Genomic DNA, 20,341 nt, shown 5'->3' with positions numbered 1-20,341 from the left:
GCTATTTTTCTGTCTACACTCTACCAGAGTCTTAACAAGAATGACTGGCCTACTGATCAATATGTTTAACCTCATGCTGTTCCCTAAATTGTCCTTTCTCCATCCCTTAAGGCAAGGTTTATATGAATTTAAAATGTCTCTTTTGGATTAAGACACCTCCAGGGGTCTCAGGTCCTGCTGGTTGAAATATATCGTAATTATTGTATTTGATGTCTAAATACTAAAATCTGACCAGCATGCCTCTACTGTCAAAACTTAAGACTATTTAAACTGGAGGAAGGAAATGTGCCAGAAGATAAATAGAGAAAAGGGAAATACTTAGAATAAAAAAAAGAATAAACTTAAAAACAGAGGCTACCTTTCCAGTACACATTCACTCAGCTGTAACTGGTTCATGTCACAAGGTTTAAAATACTTTCTTTCCACCTCCTTGTCAGTCATTACCCAGTACCGACAAAAATACCTTTTCAGCAATAGTATAGACTTTTAAAAGATCTCAAAGAACATTTAAATAATATTTCTCTATATTTGAGCAAATAAATTAGTATTAATCACGAGGTTTCTGAAAAGATGTAAATTATAAAGGGCTCAATGCAGCAAAAATAGCATCATAAAAATTAGCAGGAAATAGGATCTAAATGTAAAGTAAATATGTGTAGAACAATAGCAGCATGAAATTGTAGAGAAAGAAGGGAAAAGGATAATCCACATTCTTTCCAGGAAGTATCCTAAAGGGCAATTTTCTATAAAAGGAAAAACAGAAAATTGACTTAAGCTGAAATAATGAATTTAAGTTCATTATCTAAAATCCCTTCCCAATTCTAATGGTAATTTGCCATTATCATGACCTATAACCACTCTTAAATTGATGTCATGTAAACACAGGCTTAGGAAAATATGCAAATACACAGCAAAATGTAATGTTTCCTTATAGACAAAAAAAATTCTGTAATCAAGGTAAGGACCAAAGAGTTCCTTCTAGGTTTTTAAAAATGTATACTCAGACATAAAGACTTGTTTTATCAATTTCAAACTAATATAGCATACCGGCAGAAGCAGGGGCCAATATAGCATCTATGTCATAGAAATCAATTCCTACAGACAGTGGAAAAGGCTCACGAACTATGAAGGTGAACAGGATCATGCTGCCTGTCCTCATGAAGACAATAGATCAATGATAAAAATATACTATGTAGAAGAGATATGTTCCATATATACTGGGAATGTGTAGAAACCAAATAAAAACAAGGACAGCTGGGTAACGGCATTGACTGTTAAAGATAAATAGGAAGGCAGCCTGATGAAGTGAAGGACTGAGATGAGATGTTCTCAGCATCTAAGGAATTAACCGGTTAGAAAACCTGGGCCCTGGGCCCTTCCGTTGCATTACAAAGGGTTCAGGAGAGAGCGGCTCCAGGAGTCACTAGAGATGAGGTTGGACAAGGACACCGGCCAGATGAGGCACAGCTTTGTATGCCAAGTCAGAAAGTTCAGGTTCAACTGGAAATAGGAGAAACTACAAGGAATGTAAAGGAGAGGCAACAGTAGAGGTAATAATACTAGTTAAGAAACTATTGTAGAAGTAACTTTAGTGAGCAATGATGAGAGCTTGAACATTTGAAATCTATGAAAACTGACAGAATTTGATGGCTGGGTGGACATGGGGTAGAAGAAAAGAATTCGTGAGAGCCCCTCTCCTTTGTTCTTCAACTAGACAAGAGGAGGTACCATTAACAAAGCTATAAAGTACAAGGAAAGAAAGAGGTGGGGGGGGGTGCTATTTCAAGTGTTAGTTAAATTCTATTTAGTTATCATATATGGTAAAATTGATTTCAGGCATAAAATTTAATGTTTCATCACTTACATTTAACACCCAGTGCTCATTTGAACAAGTGCCCTCCTTAGTACCCATCACCCATGCTGTCTATTCCCCACCCACCTCCATCAACCCTGTTTGTTCTCAATAGTTAAGAGTCTCTTACGATTTTTTTCCCCTTCCCCTATATTTCTCTTTTGTTTCTTAAAGTTCACAAATGAATGAAATTCTATGGTATTTGTCTTTCTCTTATTTCACTTAGCATAATAGGACACAAAAATACAGATTTCAAGGGGCACACACAATCTGATATTTATAGAAGCATCATCAACAACAGCAAAACTATGGCGTCCAAATGTCCATCAACTGATGAATGGATAAAGAAGATATGGTGTGTGTATATACATATACAATGGAATATTACTCAGCCAACAAAAAGAATGAAATCTTGCTATTTGCAACAGTGTGGATGGAGCCAGAGTGTATTACACTATGAGAAATGGGTTTCAGAGGAGAATAGAATAAACCCTGCTTTTAAAATTCTGAGATTAAAATGTACATTAGGAATCATTAATACATTAAAAAAAAAAAAATGTTTAGTTATTGGGTACCTAGCCTGTGTCAGCAGGGGATATTAACAGAAGCTCAAGGAAATAATGGCATTGCGATATTCATCATAAAAGAATCACCATCCTGGGGCGCCTGGGTGGCGCAGTCGGTTAAGCGTCCGACTTCAGCCAGGTCATGATCTCGCGGTCTGTGAGTTCGAGCCCCGCGTCAGGCTCTGGGCTGATGGCTCGGAGCCTGGAGCCTGTTTCCGATTCTGTGTCTCCCTCTCTCTCTGCCCCTCCCCCGTTCATGCTCTGTCTCTCTCTGTCCCCAAAATAAATAAACGTTGAAAAAAAAAATTTAAAAAAAAAAAAAAAAAAAAAAAAAAAAAAGAATCACCATCCTGTTTCATGTTCCCAAAGTGTAGCATATACGATTTTCATTAATTTGTATTTAGCATTCTAATTGTTTAATAGCGTGACAAAATCTACCTCCCTATGAAGTAGATGAGGGTAAGAAAACAGAGCTTCTGCCTTCCTGGAAACATCCTAATTTAACTAAAGCCTCTATCTTTGGGCATCAGAATGCAGAATTCACTTTCTGTTTACTAGCTCAACCATTTCATTCCCTCAAAGCCTATTTATTGGTGCCCCCTCAGCACTTCTCAGTAGTAGGGATATAGCTATGAGAAAAGATAAAAATCACTATCTGAAATGAGAGTCAAGATTAACTCCAAGGTTTTTAGCTTGGGCAATTCAAAGGATGGAATTATCATTTATTAAGGTAGAAAATAAATCATTCATTAAGATGGGAGAAAGAGGCTTGGAACGACACATCAGGGGAGTTGGGTTAGAAATACATTTTAGTGATGAGCATCGAAATAAAGTGGAGAAGAAAACTGGATATAGGACAGCCAGGTTCAAGAAAAAGATGACCACAGCAACTGTACATAAAAATCAAGGTCTTGCATAGAACCATCTAGGAGTAGCAGAAAGGAAAGGTGACATACAGGAACTGATGGGGCATTTCAATGGCAGGTTTTGCTTTCAAGGCTGGGCAAATAAAGTCAAAAGGCATCCGGGCACCTGGATGGCTCAGGTGGATGAACGTGTGACTCTTAGTTTTTGGCTCAGGTCATGAGCTCCTAGTTTCATGAGTTCAAGTCTTGCATCTGGCTCTGCACTAGCAGAATGGAGCCTGGTTGGGATTTTCTATCTCCCTCTCTGCCCCTCCCCACTCACGCTGTCTCTATCTCTCTCAAAATAAATAAGTAAACTCAAAAAAAAAAAAAAAATTAAGTATAAAATGCATCAAAAAGGTAGAAGAAAAATAAGATTGTGGTGCTCAGGAAATATGGGAGGAAAAGTTTCTCAACAGAGAGGGTGATCAACTCAGTCAGAGGCTCTAATAGGTCAGATAAGATGACCAATAAATTAACATTGGTTTTGGCAAATTGGTGACTTGATAAGAACAGTTTCTATAAAAAGACAGAGTTGCTGTCCCAAGTAGGACAACACTTGCCTTCTCATGGGTACCATATGCAATCAGCAAACAAAAGCATACCAATAAAATCGGCACTAAAATATTCTTCTCCTTGCTCCAAGCACATCTTTATACTTTAGAAATACTGGTTATTAACCTTTGGTTTCAGCGAGTAAGGCACTTCTCTTTAGGTGTTAAAGCATGGACTCAGTTCTGATGATTCGGAAAGCAAATACTGTAAGCTCATTTTGTTACTCTTACCTTAATTATCAAAAAGGAGGCTTGCATGAAATAAAGTATTTAACAAAAGTTATAGCTGGAGGAGTGTGTGTATGTCCATCTAGGGCTTACGATGGCTGAAGGTTTCCTCAAGAGCAGCAGCAAACAGAAGGTGCACTGTAAGGACTGGGGCTGGCAAAGCCCACAGACAAAGATGAGGAAAATGCACAGCCAGAGCTGTAATTATAAATAGTGAGAGAAATGTAAACAGTGCAGGAGACTAGAAGGCACAGACACGCAACAGGGGGCAAAGTAAATAAACCATAAACAGAAATCTCAAAGATACTCAATATGAGGAATAGAGCTGTTCCAAGGCAATCTTAGGAACAAAGCAAATGATCAAAGAAAAATCATTCGACCTGGAAAAAGGTTAATCGGCAAGACAAAGAAAGAAAGATGCCCCATGTACATCACTCCAGCAGCAAAGCAGCTTTCTGCCCTTGAAAACAGGCAGGTTTGCTCACATGTGAATACACAGCACCTAAATTTCCTCTAGTACACAATTGCACTATGGCTAATTATCACTATGCTGAACACAAATATGAGGAGAAAAAACCACTTTATGCATTTTTAAACTTCGAACAAGCACCTTTGACCCTTTTGCAAAACTCCAAGCACAAAATTCAAGGGACCCTAACAGGTGTGATGCCTGAGGCCCAACCATAAAAGCTCATCCAAGTTTTTCGAAGGCCATCACAGAAAATGCCTTCTCCATGATTGTGCCGAAGGAACTGAGAAGATATCTGAAAGCCAAAGGAAGCATATTCTTTAGAAAGCTCATACTTTAAAAACAAAACACAAAACAAAAAAGAAAGCTCACACTTCAGTCAACATGTTCATTCTAAACACAAGTAGATGTTTTTACAAGTAAAACGATGGCTATATGACACTGAAAATATATCAGCTGCACAAGCTAAATTCACATTATAAACAAGTACCAGTCAAGTACTTAACATAGAAATTCTATCGGAATCTGTGAATAATTATTACATGGGCTTGGAAGATACAACTTAGTCTGCTCTCCATCTTTCCTAACCCATTGCTGAAATCATTTGTTTTTCTTTGCACAATCAAATTTCATATTTCTCAAGTTAAAATGAGTAAATGATGCTTACAGATGAAGTTCCCCTCTACTGCAGACAAACTCCAAAGAATTTAAAAAGCACTGCATTAATTCAGAATAAAAACTAACCAGACAGTTCAGTGCTCTGTCAATTATAGACACAAAGAACAACTCAGAGTCCAAGGTACCTGCATAGAACCCACACAAACACAGAGAAATAAACTGCAAGATTCAAGAGGCTACGATTTATATGTATAGAAATACTGGAAAAACAAATAGATTTTTAAATATTTATTCAGAAACTTCCCTCTGAAACAGCACTAATTTCTTCTGTGTCCTCTCATGCATTTTGCTGTACGCCTTAACTACTGCATTTTTCTAATGAAACATTAGCTATCTTCAGATTCCCAAGTATAAGCTTCTTAAGGGCAGGAGTATACTTCTTTATGGTCCTAGTATAATTCAGCGCACAGCAGTCACTGAATAATAAACTAATTGCTTAATTATGAAACTCTGTGCAGTTACCTCTGAAGCATGAGGTAAGTTTATCTTTCTGGCAATCTACTATAGCATAAGTGAATAAATTTATTATGTAAACTCAGAAAACTGGCAGTATGTGCTAGACAAAAATGTTCGCCACAATTTAAGTGTGTACTTAAGTGTGTACTCCATATGACAATATGAGGTCACATTAGATTGTCCCACTATGTTTCTTTAATGTCTTCGCTTAATGGCCTATTATTTACCAGTCCATTTTAATACATTTAACCTTTTGATTCATATTGACATATGAACCCTACTGATGTAAACCTCAATAGAAGTAGTCAAAACAGAGAGGAATTAAACTGATCTCTGCATCCTTCTGGAATGCCTCCACAATAATCCTAAAAATACATTTTCTATACTCTCTGTTCTTCATTTGGGTCCTTCATTAACGGTGAGAATAAGTTATCTGAAACTGAAAACTTCGGTTAGTAATTTTGTGGGGGAGGGTGGAGATACTTGAAACAAGACAAAGTAGTAAATTAAGGTAGGACTATTTATTATAATGAGGACTTTATTTGGTCTTAAGCAAAATTAAACTTGAGAATATTTTGAGCATTTCAGGGGTACGGAAAAGAAAAGAAACAGAAGCAAATAAACTTGACTATCTAAAAGGGTATTCTAACCCATGATTTGTTTCAATGTTCTATTTCTCAATTATTGTCTAATAACAGATTTCAAGGTACAGTGACTATAACTCAATTAAAGGTAATTTTTCCTACTTTGAGACATATGAAAATGTGATCCAATCAATTTTACAAATATCTATTCTGTATTTGAACTCAATAAAATCCAGAAATTGAAGAGGCTTTTTTTATTTTGTTTTTAAGAGAAACTGTGTCTTTACAACAGCTATGGGAATGCAGTTCCTTGACTGCAGGGAGTATAAATGACTAACAGCCCAGCCCCAGCTGCTCCCTGTGAAATCCATCTCAAGATTTGAGTCAAACCCACACTTCCCACCGGCTTCTCCCAGCCAATGTCTGCACACAGCAAGAATACTGAGACAGGACATGAAGGGCTTTGACTTGAGGATTCCCCAACCACGTTGCCAAGTTCTCCCAGAACTGCACAGCAGCCTAAGATACTTCCCCCAAGTCTCCTTCCTTCTCTCCTCCAGCTGGGGTCAAGTGTGCACTGAGCTGGACATCTCCCCACCTGCCCCAGCCCTCTCCAGATCTCTAGTAGGCATTTCCCCTAGCTCCTTGCTGATCAAATCACTTGCTTCTCAAAGGACCTAGATTAACATAGCCTTGTTCTACAAAGCAAGTTGCGGAGAATATCATTTTCAATTTTTCTGATTCCTAAGTATTATAAATGAAACTTGTTTTGTAACAGAGATTTTCACTTTTTCTTCTTGTTGTCTAAATGTGAGCACCCTATCCACTTTAGTATGTAAGCATGAGACATTCGTTAACACCATGTGCATTCCAGGTGTCTGAATATGTTTGAGACCTTATTTTCCTCTTGTAACAGTTCTTGAGACAACAAAGACCTGGATTATATTTCTCCCTTTTGCTTCTTTGGACATTTCCGGGTAGAGCAATATCTATGGGAATCCTAGAAAGACATATCTATCATTCATCCCAGTCCACCGAATCCTGGAAGGATATAATCTACTACTCTTGTCCACTGTCCACTCAGTCTGTAATTAAGGTAGAGAAAAATACTCTGTAGTACAGCATGAACCAAAACTAATGAAGGATGCATTCCGCTCTATCTACACCAAGGTACGATGAACGACAGGAAAAACAATAAGAGCATCAGACTGAAGAATAAGAGGGTGACAAGAGAAGGTTTAGTGGTCTGCTCCCCAATGCATGACTGCACCACCATGGGTCTCTTACATTTCTGCATGCATTGCAAGCCAAGGCACTGACTGCCGTTCTTCTGGATGAACTTTTCAAGGAAGTTTGAACAGCAAATGGGTAGGCATGCTTCATGTCCAGTCTAATAAAGATAATGTCTCTTTGGAGCAAAAGGCAGGCACAATTACAACCCATTATAAAAGATTAGGATTTCCTAAATTCAGAGTTCCTGTCCTGTAGCACAACCTGGCATCCCCACCCTATCTTTAGACTCTCCAAAACCAAGGCCTGCACTCAATTTTATCCTGAACTGGGAATCCTACTGTTTATCAGACAATTGGGAGGCCACGTTTTAAGCACTATTACCCATTAGCCCCCTATTTGATAAAGATCCCATTTGGGGGGCTCCAATAACTATAAACAATGCTTTCATTCCAGAAGCACCATGTAGACATTCAAGACCACACATCTTATGAAGAAGCAAGGCATTAACTTGCTTGTCTCTCGAAAAACACCAACTTTCACCTTAGAGGTGATCATAAGAGATGTTCAAGTGTTTAAGCAAACGCTAGCGGTACACCGTGCAGTCCTCAGACAACCATGACAAGCTCACTCTCCAACTGAGGCTACCGTTGGTCCTGGAGAAAAAAGTTATTTATGTGTACATGCAGGCAGTTATCCCTATGATGGGAATCACCCAAGTGGAAAAGGCGCTAAGAAATCTGTCCCCGATTTTAGTTGACATTATCAATGATACCACACATTAGCCCCAGAAAGCACTCAGATTCAACTCACTAGCCAGGGTTGTTATGGATAAAAGTATTGCCCTAGACTTCCTTCTTGCTGAACCAAGGGAAGTCTGTGCAATCACTAATATGTCATTCTGTACCTGACTACCTCAGACAAGGTGGAAAAACCAACAGAAAAAAATTAAGAAAAAAGCCTCCTGGTATTCAAAGTCAGACCTTGATGGTCTGTGGGGTTTGTTTAGCTGACTGGATCTAGGACCTGGAAGGCCTGGCTGAGGTCCATATGACAGGCTAGCCTCAACTTGCTGCTTAGAGTACGGCTGACCAAGAGCTTCAATTAAATACTCAGAGATAAACTGAAGAGATTTCGTCATAGCTTTTATCAATCAAAATAAGCGCTGCCTGTGATGGAAGAGTTGAATTCCCTAAACTCAAGGTTTCTCTCCTAAAACACAAACCACTGCAACTGGAAACTGGGGCTGATACAAAGCTGTACTTGAGCCACTACTATTGCTGTGGGTAATGAAGTCCTTTGTTTTCGACCCAGGCATTTATGTCTTCTCATAGCGTGCATAAGACTAACATGGCAGACTAACACATTAACTTATAAGTGACACAAAATCACAGACCCTTCATCTTCTTGACACTCCCCACCCATGAGTCCAAGAGGACTGAAAGAGGAAGACATCATAGGAAAAAATGTAGCACGCTGTCACCACAGGCCTGAGAACACGTACACAGAAGCAAAGCCAAACATCCACCCAAAAAAACTCAAGGATTACCACCCTTTGATTCCTTTCCTGACAAAAATCTACCACAATTCAAACAGTCCTCTGACCAACAGCAAGGCTTTGGACAAACTCTTTAGAATCCAGATAATGTTTCCGATACTCTAGCAAATTATGGCTCTAAAATGAGAAGGGAGAAGATACACGTAGAAAGGAAAAGAAAAATAAAGGGAAAGAAACGAAAATAATAGACACATTCAACATGTGGTTGAAACTAGGGATTGGTTCACCCGCACTTATTCCAACCCTCTTCTGGGAAAGCAGACTGTGTGAATATGAGAGGACAATCACACATATTAAGACCGGACCCCATGAGGAAAGGTTTGGGTCTGTGGCAGAAGCACTATTGTCTGCTCTAGGGTCTCAGGTGCTGACTAGAATAGAATGTTGGGAGTGGTTTTTCCCTTAGAACATTCACGGATGTTGTCTGGCATTTCTTCTACATTACGTCTGTAATACCCATCCACACACAGTTCCCTCCCACAAGTTCTGTTGAGGTATCCAGCACCATTTCCTGCTTAAATTACCCACAGTGGATTATGCTGCTTGAAGCTGAAAACATCTCTCTGATACACTTGAGAAAAGAAAGTAATGTATAATTTAAGTCTGATATTTATATTTGTACTTTCTTTTCTGATAGGTAAGACTCTCTAAGGCCTGAGGATAATTTTAACTTATTTCTGGGACTCAGTTTTTCACTTTCTTTCTCTACCATATGCGTGGGAGGAATGAAAGTTATGTTCAGTTCTATCAAAAACATAGGCAGTCACATTATCTTCATTATTATCAGACTCAAAAAAAAAAAAAAATCTAACAACCCTCCTTTCAAAAGTACTTTGTTATACTTTGCAATAAAAGAACAATGAGATTTTTTTTTTATTTTATTTTACCATCTCCCACTTACTCCAATTTAAAAGCAAACAATTGGTTTCTATTTTATTCAGTGACAAGTTTTATTTTTAATTTGGTGATTTGCTAATATCCACCAGCCTAGCACATTTCAATCAATGAAAAGTATACAGGTAATGGTATAAAATGGGCACTTAGTACTCAATAGTTTCATGGGCAAATTGATAATGAGCTAGCTCTAAAATATATTTTATTGTAGAAAATTCAGAAATATCCAAAGAGAAAAGTATTTTTAGGTATTACTAAAGTGTTGCATGATCTTTTTAAAGGAAACAGAGAACAACCAGCAACCCCCAAAAAGACAAGCTACTTACTACCCCCCCCCCCAACACACAACCCTTCTCCCTAAGTTAGTTATCTGGAAAACAGTACCTTTAACTCCTAACTTAAGCTTGCCACCTGCTAGCTATTTCATATACTAGGCTTAGTAATAATGAGAAACCTTCCTTCCAGAATAAAAATCCACAACAAAAGGGTTGAGTAGGGAAAATAAGAATTAAAATTCTTCCCATTGTTTATTCATCACCAAAAGCATACAAATTTAATCTGGCCTTATCAGAAAAATGGGGAAAAAAATGCTAAAATGAATTTTCACTTCTCAATGAAAATTAAACTTTTAAAAACTGTATGAAGAAATTTTAGTGTTTCAAAAATAACACAACTAACCATAAAACAAAATATAATTACTTACAACTAAACAAATTACTTTCATAAAAGCAAACACAATCAGCCACCTAGATCTTGGTATAAAATTTCTCAAGAACTGAATCAGATGATTTAAACAACTATCAAGGGGAGGTGTTGCTGCTAGCCCTGCCCCGACCTTTATTCCCCTAACGCTAAATACGGCAAACAAGCAGTCATTGAGAAAAAAAAAAAAAAAAAAAAAAAAAAGAAATCATCTCCACAAATTTTCACAGGCAGCATTACTTATAAAAACCAAAAAGCAGAAACAATTCACATGTCTACCAACTGACAAATGATCAACAAAATGTGGAATATCCATACAATACGCATATTTGGAGCAGAAAAAAAATGAGGTTGCGACACATACTTCAACATGAATGAACCTTGAAAATATTATGTTAAGTGAATGCAATCAGTCAGAAAGGACCTCATATTGTATTATTCTTATCAAATGTCCAGAATATGAAAATCTATAGGGAGAGAAAGTAGATTAGCAGTTGCCTAGAGCTAGAGGGAAGGAGGGCACTGCAGGCTGACCGTGAAGGGGTAGGGTGGGGGGATTCTTTTAGGGGTAAATAAAAGTTTCTAAAGTTGATTATGGTGAAGGCTACACAACTCTGATTATACACAAAATACTGAATTGTGCATGTCACATGGGTAACTTTTATGATACATGGATTTTATCTCAATAAAGCTGTTAAAAAAATCATTTCAAATTTATATCAGATCTTTAGATAAATGTTTAAATTTCTTCAAGTCTTAATGTCGTCTTTAAACTAGTAATCCACCCTCAATTGTTAACTGACTATTCTCTTTCAGAGAATTGTATAGATATTTACTAGCTAAATATAAATTTATCATAACTACACCAATCATTTTTCCATATGGTAGCATCTTCAATGAGAGTAACTACCACAATAGAAATGACTAAATATACCCAAGAATGTTTTTGATACGTGTAGTTTGCCTTCAGGTTCATATGGTAATCAGTTATAATTCTTAAAGTTCGAATAGATGTACCTCAATGTTTGATAGCCAAAACAAATTTAATAGGCAAATAACGAATTTTAAGGTTATAATGGTCACCTTTCAACTGTCAATCATGTTATTTACCTAGATTAAACATGGCTTTGTTCTTTTTTTTCTTAAAATTTTATTTTGAGAGAGAGAGAGAGACAGAGATGAGGGGTGGGGGGTGTGCAGAGAGAACCGTAAGCAGGCTCCACACTGTCAGCACAGTGCCTGATGTGGGGCTCAAACCCACGAACCATGAGATCATGACCTGAGTGGAAACCAAGAGTCAAATGCTTAGCCAGTTGAGCCACCCAGGCACCCCAAAACGGCTTTGTTCTTAACAAGACATTTTTTACCCCTTTCCTCAGACAGAGCTTTAAAATGTTAAATGATATATAATATTGCCATAAACTGGGACCTTAGTTTTACCAAGATTTGTTCTTAACTGTTTATTTTGAAATAATTGTAGATACACAGAAAGTTGCAAAAAGAAACAAATGCACAGGTAGATCCTAGGTATTCCTAACACCTTGCATGATTATAATACAACACAAAAACCAGGAAAGTGAAATTGGTACAACCCACAGAACTTACTTAGCTTTTAGCAGCCTTACACTCATTTGTGTGTATATGTACAGTTCTGTGTGAGTTCATCCTATGTATACGTTTGTCACCATCACCACGATCAAGATGCAGAACTGTTTCACCACACACAACTCCCTGCTGCCATTCATTTATGGTCACACCCAACACTTTCTCAGACCCCGTCCCAAATCTTTGGCAACCACTAAACTGTTCTCTGTCTCTAAAACTTGGTTCTTTCAAGAACGCTATATAAGTGCAATCACAAAGTGTGTAACCAACAGCACTGGCATTTTTCAATCAAGGTAATTCTCTGGAGATTCACGTAAGCTGTTGTATATATCAATAGTTCATTGTTTTTCATTACTGAGTAGTATTCTATGATACAGGTGTACCACAGTTTAACCCTTCATCTGTTGAAGAACTTCTGGGTTGTTCCCAATTTGAGTCTATGAAAAATACATGAACAGGTTGTGTGTGAGCATACATTTTGTTAATCTGAGATATGTTCACGGGTATTGCTAAATTCTAATTATGTAACAATTTTTTAAAATCTTTTGATGGTTTCTTTTTTTTATGTTTGTTTATTTTTGAGAGAGAGCAAGTGTGCATGCAAGCAGGTGACGGGCAAAGAGAGAGACAGAGAGATAGAATCCAAAGTAGGCTCCAGGTTCTGAGCTGTCATCACGGAGCCCGAAGTGGGGCTTGAACCTATGAACCGTGAGATCATGACCTGAGCCGAAGTTGGACGCTTAGCCAACTGAGCCACCCAGGTGCCTCTAGTTATGTAACAATTTTAGTATCAATTTTAGTATGTTTCTGAGAAAGGAAGATCGCCTTCAGTCTCCATTCTCCACTGTTGTTAATTGAACAAAATTCCTTTTGAAGTCTACCATTTACTCAACTCTTACGGCAAATGAACTAAACATTTTAAATACATTAATCTATATAATCCCCACATCAACCATGGGGTAGTGATCAACAGTCTCCTTATCTTACAATTAAAAAAAAAAAATGGAGGCAAAGAAGAGGTCTAGGGCACGATCCTGGGTCACAGAGCCAGGATGGGAAGAGCAGGGGCTTCAATTCAAGCTATCTGACTCAGAAGTCTACTCCTTCCATTCCAAGACAGCATCCCTTCCACTCTTGGGATGTATGTATTATTGAATACAAAAAGCATACACTAGCACAAAAAGTATTTAGGGGATAAAGTTTATATGTGACTATTACATTTCCTAAGTGAGATTTTAAAAACTGGACATGATCTCTATCTAATATGCTATGCAAATGACCAAAATTCATCTGATAACCTGTTGCTATCTGCACAAACATTATACGGGTAAGAGGTAACCTGGGTACTAAAGGAAAATTCAGGTAAAGTAATCAGCTTTTCTCTACATGAAGCTTTCACTCTTCATTAGGCTTGTGGTAAATAGGAGGTCTGGGGCCAGATGAGAAAGGAGGAGAAGGGAGGGGCTCCTGGGTGGTTTAGTCAGTTGAGTGTCCAACTTTGGACCAGGTCATGATCTCACAGTTCATGAGTTCGAACCCCACAGGGGGCTCGTTGCTGTCAGTGTAAAACCCCCTTTGGGTCCTCTGTCCCCCACTCTCTCTGCCCCACCCCCGCCCATACACTCTCAAAGAAAAGAAACATTTAAAAAAAAAACAAAAGGAGTAGGGAATGAGAGTAATGACATCCTTGTCCATGGATACACACTGTAGACTCTAAGACTCTAGAATACATATGAAAAATCTGAAGGAGCAAGGTCCACATCAGAGGTGATAACACATCCCAGGCCCCTACTCCCATGCTCTCTGACAAGCCCTGATGAGTAAGGAGAGGCTTCTTTCCAGAAGCTCTGGTAACAGGACCTATGCATTAGGGAATATATACTCGGATCTCCAGCCCTGCCTGTTGCCCAGAGAAACAAATAACAACAGGGTTCCTCACCAGCCATTCACAAACGCTGTCATCAGAAAGGTCATCATCACAAACACCATCATCAGAAATACCATAATACATTTTTTAATTTTGACATCTCTAAAATTTTCTGATTGATCATCAAATACTATCTTTTTTTCTTAATTTAACGTAAGATTTGGTTTCTTTATTCCTACCACAATGAAAAATAATACAGAGGCCAAGCTGCACAGACCTTTAAATAAAATTTAAAACTAGAAGTTTTTTACTAATTAAGGGGGAAATAAATTTACTTTGTAGCTATTATTAGCACATTTTGGCTTTTAATCATTGCTGCACATTAGAATCATCTGAGAATCTTTAAAAATCCCAATAGCCAGGTCATACCAATTAAATTTTTTAAATATCCAGAGGTGGGAGTCAGGTATTAATTATTTCCTTAAAGATACTCAGGTTATTAGCAATAACTGTAACAATTCCAGCAATTAAAACAAAACCCCTCTTTAAAAAAAAAAAAAAGGATAAATTATATAAACATTAGTTATACAGCTTGGACACTATACTAGTTAAGTCTAAAAATAACTTCCTTAAAAAAAAAAGTGACTTTCTAACAGCACTTAAATATTTTTTAATTTATTTTTTAATATTTATTTATTTTTGAGAGACAGAAGACAGTGTGTGAGTAGGGAAGGGGCAGAAAGAAAGGGAGACACAGAACCGGAAGCAGGCTCCAGGCTCTGAGCCGTCAGCAAAGAGCCTGACGAGATCATGACCTGAGTCAAAGTTGGACGCTCAACCAACTGAGCCACCCAGGTGCCCCAACAGCACTTAAATATTGAAATATCTTTGAAAATCCTAGTGTACCTTGGTCTCCTTATTATTCATGCAAACTCTTAACTTTTCAGATATAAAAACTAATAATTCAGCAAAAAGCCATAATTCACTTAATTGTCCAAACTTCATAAAAAGTTGTAATTATCAAGTAGTAAAACTAACAGAAAATAAAGAATTCATAGACTTTGATTATCGATTTTATAGAAATCCCTAGTAAGTCAGCATTTAAGAAAGTAACCCAAGGAAATAATAATAGGTATACACCAAGTTATAACTATAAGAACACATTGTGATATATTATACATTAGAATTCTATACATTTATTTGAAATGTTATAAAACATTCAATGGCATGCAGGGTTTCATACTTAAATATAAGCCAGTCAGAAAACAGTTATAAAACAATATGTAAGATTATACCTGAAACTTACCTGCAGCTGAGCTGAATCATGCCTGAGACCTTCCACAATAGATGAAAATCTGTCAACGTTTCTTTCTTCTCCAGCTGATGTTAAAGCTTCTAAAACCTCTTCAAGGCTATCAGAAAATTTGAAATTAATTAAATTGCCAACAGCAAATAATCTAAATGCCTTAATACAACTGCTTGATCTATTCAACTCCAGAGTCACTACTCCCAGAACCAGCAACATTTTAAAACCTTACTGAGTACATAGCATGTATCAAGTACTAGCTACATGTTTTAATTCATTTATGCCTAATAACCCTAGGATGAGGATAACTTATCAAACATTTATAAAGTGCTTTCTACACATCAGGCATTATTTAAATCAGTTTACAAATATTAACTCTTTTTAATGTATATAAGTCTATGAAGTTGGTATTGTCCCGTGTTATAGAGCAAGAAACTGAGGGAAAAAAATTAAGCAATTTTTCTAAGGTCTCACGTCTCCTAAATGATGAAGCAAGGATCTGAAATCAGACAGTCTTTGTGGTGAGCACTGTCCTGGTTTCCTTAATCACTACACTCTACTTCCTTTTCAGTGTAAATGAAGTCTGATAGCCAAAAATACACAGTAGTAAGGATTTATATACACACATTCGCACATAAAAAATATGCACATAAAAATACGCACATAAAAAGTAGCAGTTAAAGAGCTACAGTCGCTACACCTTTAAAGAAAGTGTGTTAACACGATCTAGTGTATTGTAGGTCAGTTTGTAGACGTAAACATGTAGTCTGTAAATGTTATCTGTATCATTTTAATAACCTATTATGAAGTCAAGAAATAATAAATATGGAAGAAGTAGAAGGAGAGGAAGGTGAAAAAAGAGGAGGAAAAAGAGAAAGAGGGTAAAGAAAGAAGAGGGAAAGGAGATGGCCAAGAGGAGGGAAAAGGAAAGGAAAGGAGAAGGTGTTAAGGAGGCAAGAGGGAAGAGAGAAGACACAAGAAATGGGTGGAAAGAGGGAGGAGGAGAATGGAGCGGGAGGAGGAGAGGAACAAAGGCGGAGGGGGGAGCACTAGGTGCATCTTGTGTGTCAATATTAAATACCCTCTTAGGGTTTTTACAATAAAGTTACTGTGGTCTTTTTGAAACAGTTAAGGGAATGTGGTGCAGCTGTACCTGGCTTCACGTGCTGGCGCTGCTGCTGGGGACATCCTTGTCCGTGGACACACACCTAGCTACCCGTGTTGCCGCGGGGGGACATCCTTGTCCGTGGACACACGCTGTAGCTACCCGTGTAGCCATGGGGGGACATCCTTGTCCGTGGACACACACCTAGCTGTGCAGCCGCGAGGGGACATCCCTGTCTGTGGACACACACCGTAGCTACCCGTGCAGCCAAGGGCGGGGCCTGAGTCTTGCCTGCTGACTCTCCAATAATCCACACAGAGCAGCTCAACAGTTGCCAGGCCCAGGAGGGTCGCCACAAAGACAATTTTCAAATGCGTGCGGGAGGTTCTGCTTACAGGCCTCTCTACCTAGCCTTTATGAAAGGGCTATTTATTTACTCTGTAGGTTGTTCTGTTTTTATATCTTCACCCTTTTTAAAAGGTATTTTAAATAATTTTTAACTGCTTCCTGTAATAAGAATCCCAACCCTTCAAAAAAGAAAAAAAAGGGGGGTGGAGGGTTTATCTTTATAATTATCTTTTAATATGTGTGTAATGGTCTTTTGCTTACAATCCTAATATGTGTGGATAATGTCTTTAAAGTTTAAAACTTCAGGATGTATTTTATGGTCAAAGACTACCCTCAACCAGTAAAGTACTATTACATATAGCACTTTTATTATTTTTTTAAGTTTATGTATGTATTTTGAGGGAAAGAGTGTGAGCATGGGTTAGGGAGGGGCAAAGACAGAGGGAATGAAAGAAACTCCCAAAGCAGGCTCCAGGCTGCTCCAGCACGGAGCCCGAGTGGGGCGAGTGGAGAGGCTCGGGGGCTCAAGCCCATGAACCATGAGATCATGACCTGAGCTGAAATCAAGAGTCGGAGGCTCAACCAACTAAGCCACTCAGGTGCCCCACAAATAGCATTTTTAAAATCTGCCTTACAAACAGATTTTCAAATAATATGATGTTTGCTTTTACAAGGGAAATTGCATGACCTACAATTTGAATTAACTCTATCTGGAAAACAAAAATCACTTAAGAAACAGAATCCATTTGCATATTTTTTTAAGTCTTTGTTGAGAATTTTTTTTTAGGGTTTGAATTCAGAACAACTTAAATACGATGAAGAAATAAGTTTTTCATAGAAAAAGGTTAGCCCATAACTACTATACTGATTGAGAAATAATTATTACTCAAACATTTCTGTTCAGACAATTATGAATCTAAATCAGCTGCTTAAGTAATACTTCATTTATTAACAGTAAATTCTGGTCTAAAATAGAATAATGAAAACATCAAGTAAATCAAATTATATTGTTATATAATTAGAGAAATGAGTTGAGAGGACTTACATGCTTTCCTCCCCTACAATGCATACTGCAGAGAGGAGTTTTACCACATCTGTCATCATACTTGGGTGCTTGGGATCGATGGCTTTGGCTAATAGAGAAAGACTTCTCTCTTCACTCATAATTCTTTCCAAGCCATACTATAACATTTTGGAAATAAGAGGTTAAATGTTAGCAGTTTATTGGGGGAAAAAAAAAATAGTGCCCTAGAGGAAATACAGTTATTAAAAAAGTTTATAGGATAATAGGTTTTTTTTTACTTTGTACAAGCTAGAAACTATAAGGAATGTATAACATCTTGGAAAAAATTCATAGACTTATTCACATCAAAAACTATGATAGTCAACCAAACATAACTCCTCAAAGGTGATTTTACAATAGTATGACTTACAATTACTAAGAAGGCTAAGTATCCAACTGGAGAAAGGGAGAAACAGTGAGGAAAATGGAGATTTCCCAACAGGAGCACACAAAATAAAAAGTCAGTTTTTGTACCAGACACTGAGGCCACAAGGAGCATTCCTGGGAAGGATGGTTGGTAAGGGATATACCACACAAGTAAATACACAGATCAGCTCTAACCCAGAGAAATATAATGAAAGCCACCCACACAATATCTAGTTTTCCAATAAAAAAGTAAAATTTTAATCAAATTAATCCAGTATATCTAAAATATTATCATTTCAACATAATCAATATAAAACATTTATTGATGAGACAGGAAGAAAAAATAACTAAGTATTCAAAACCCAGTGTGTGTTTTATGTTTACAACACATCTCAGTTCAGACAAGCCACCTTTCAAGTGCTCAATAGCCACAGGTGGTGACCACATTACATAACACACACCTAGATAGTAATGCTGAGTTCATAAAATGGGCACAGGTTGAAAGAAGATTTGGACAGATCCCGTGTAGAAACTGCCATGAGGAGCATAGATACTCTGATCTGACTGGTATTTTATCATCAGAAAGACAATGCAGTTGTAAACACATTATATAAATGGGATGATGCTGGACAAGGAAAAAGTTTGTTTGCTACTGCCAGGATGCCACATCCAATTAGAAGATAAGGAGTCATGTTAATGACTTCGTGTTTTGATTTGAGGATATATACATCTCTTAGGGCCCACTTACAATCTATGGGAGATAAGTATCAAATAACAGAGGATAAATAGAAGCAATAAAACAATATGATTTATCTTCTATGTATCCCAAAGGATCCTTCTAAAGAGTGAGAAATTGGTTGATTAGAATTACTACTGAACACTAAAAAGGACTTTAATCCCAATTACAGACCTATGAACTACAGCTTAACTCAAAGTTAACACTAGATATAATTATCAAAGTTAAATCTATAACAAGCTTAGACCCAAATGCTGTGAGTGGTATGAAATCTTATTTCTAATTTTCCTATCGTGCCTACGTCATTTATATAAAGAAGCCGTCACACTGCTGAAAACACTGCATTTGTTCTTAACCACTATCTAAGGAACACAGGTACCAAGGAAGCAGCACAGGCAGAAGGGCCAAGGGCCCAGGATATGCTTTCTGGAGAGACATCTCGGTCTTGTTGGTGGCAGGGAAAAGTTTACAAATAGATAGCTAAGCCAGTCAGGAAATGATCCCTTTTGTGATGCCCTGGGCTGTCTCCTAACTGGAAACAAAGAAAGAGAAAGCAGGCATGGGGCCAAGGACTACAATGTTCTTCAATAACCATTATAGGGAATTGTCAGAGGTTTATAAAGTACCACTTAGATGCAATTCAAAAAGCCAATCAGTCAATGATTACCAAGTGCCAAAGAGCTGGCTCTGTCCTGAGAAACCAGAGGATTCAGTAAAGCATTTCCCTTTCATTTCCCACCCACTTGGATGTCCTTAGCCAACTCCTGCCCGTCTGGAATCGGAGTCCTGTGGCTCCTCCAAATACTCAAAACAACTCATACCGATTTCCTCCAAGTGATACTAACTACCTTCTCTGTGAAGCCCTCTAGCTCTAAACCATTATGAGTAGAGAGCAAAATACGAGCATTCTCTGATTTCAGAGTTTTCACTAGCACTTCCTAAACTCCAAAGCTCCACCATCGGCAGTATTCTGACTTTGCTAACATAAAAACATGCCGCGCTCATTTTAAGACTGGAATGAGGCCAGATTACCACCACTGAGCATCTAGAACTAAAGACAGAATTGCCGCCTACTTCATTAAAATTACTCTTGTTCAATTATTTAAAAAACAAAGCAAAGCAAACAAAAACTGTTGACTCTGTGAAAGAAATAATCAACTTACCAGTGCTAGCATTTAAAGTGCATTAAATGAAGCCTATTAGAACGTTAGAGAGGCGGTGACAAATTTTGGAAGGTCTAAGGTGTCTCTCTACTGAATATCAAGGGGC

General features: G+C 37.7%; 1 protein-coding gene across 6 annotated transcripts in view; it reads right to left on the bottom strand.

The window, feature by feature from the left end:
• Positions 1-20,341, bottom strand: part of DIAPH3 (diaphanous related formin 3) — a 508,403-nt gene that overhangs the window by 343,922 nt on the left and 144,140 nt on the right. For all 6 annotated transcript variants that reach the window (XM_086710920.1, XM_025923546.2, XM_086710913.1 and 3 more), the window contains 2 exons: positions 17,953-18,089; positions 15,455-15,560 (listed from right to left, as the gene is read on the bottom strand). In XM_086710920.1, coding sequence (XP_086567046.1) covers positions 15,455-15,560; positions 17,953-18,089 — 243 coding nt within the window. The remainder of the gene's footprint in view (positions 1-15,454; positions 15,561-17,952; positions 18,090-20,341) is intronic.

This window comes from Puma concolor, chromosome A1 (assembly GCF_028749965.1).
Source record: "Puma concolor isolate L17-30 chromosome A1, mPumCon1.1.hap2, whole genome shotgun sequence".
Lineage (NCBI taxonomy): Eukaryota > Metazoa > Chordata > Mammalia > Carnivora > Felidae > Puma > Puma concolor.
The sequence above is the reverse complement of the archived record's forward strand: the minus strand, read 5'-3'. Positions and strand labels throughout refer to the sequence as shown.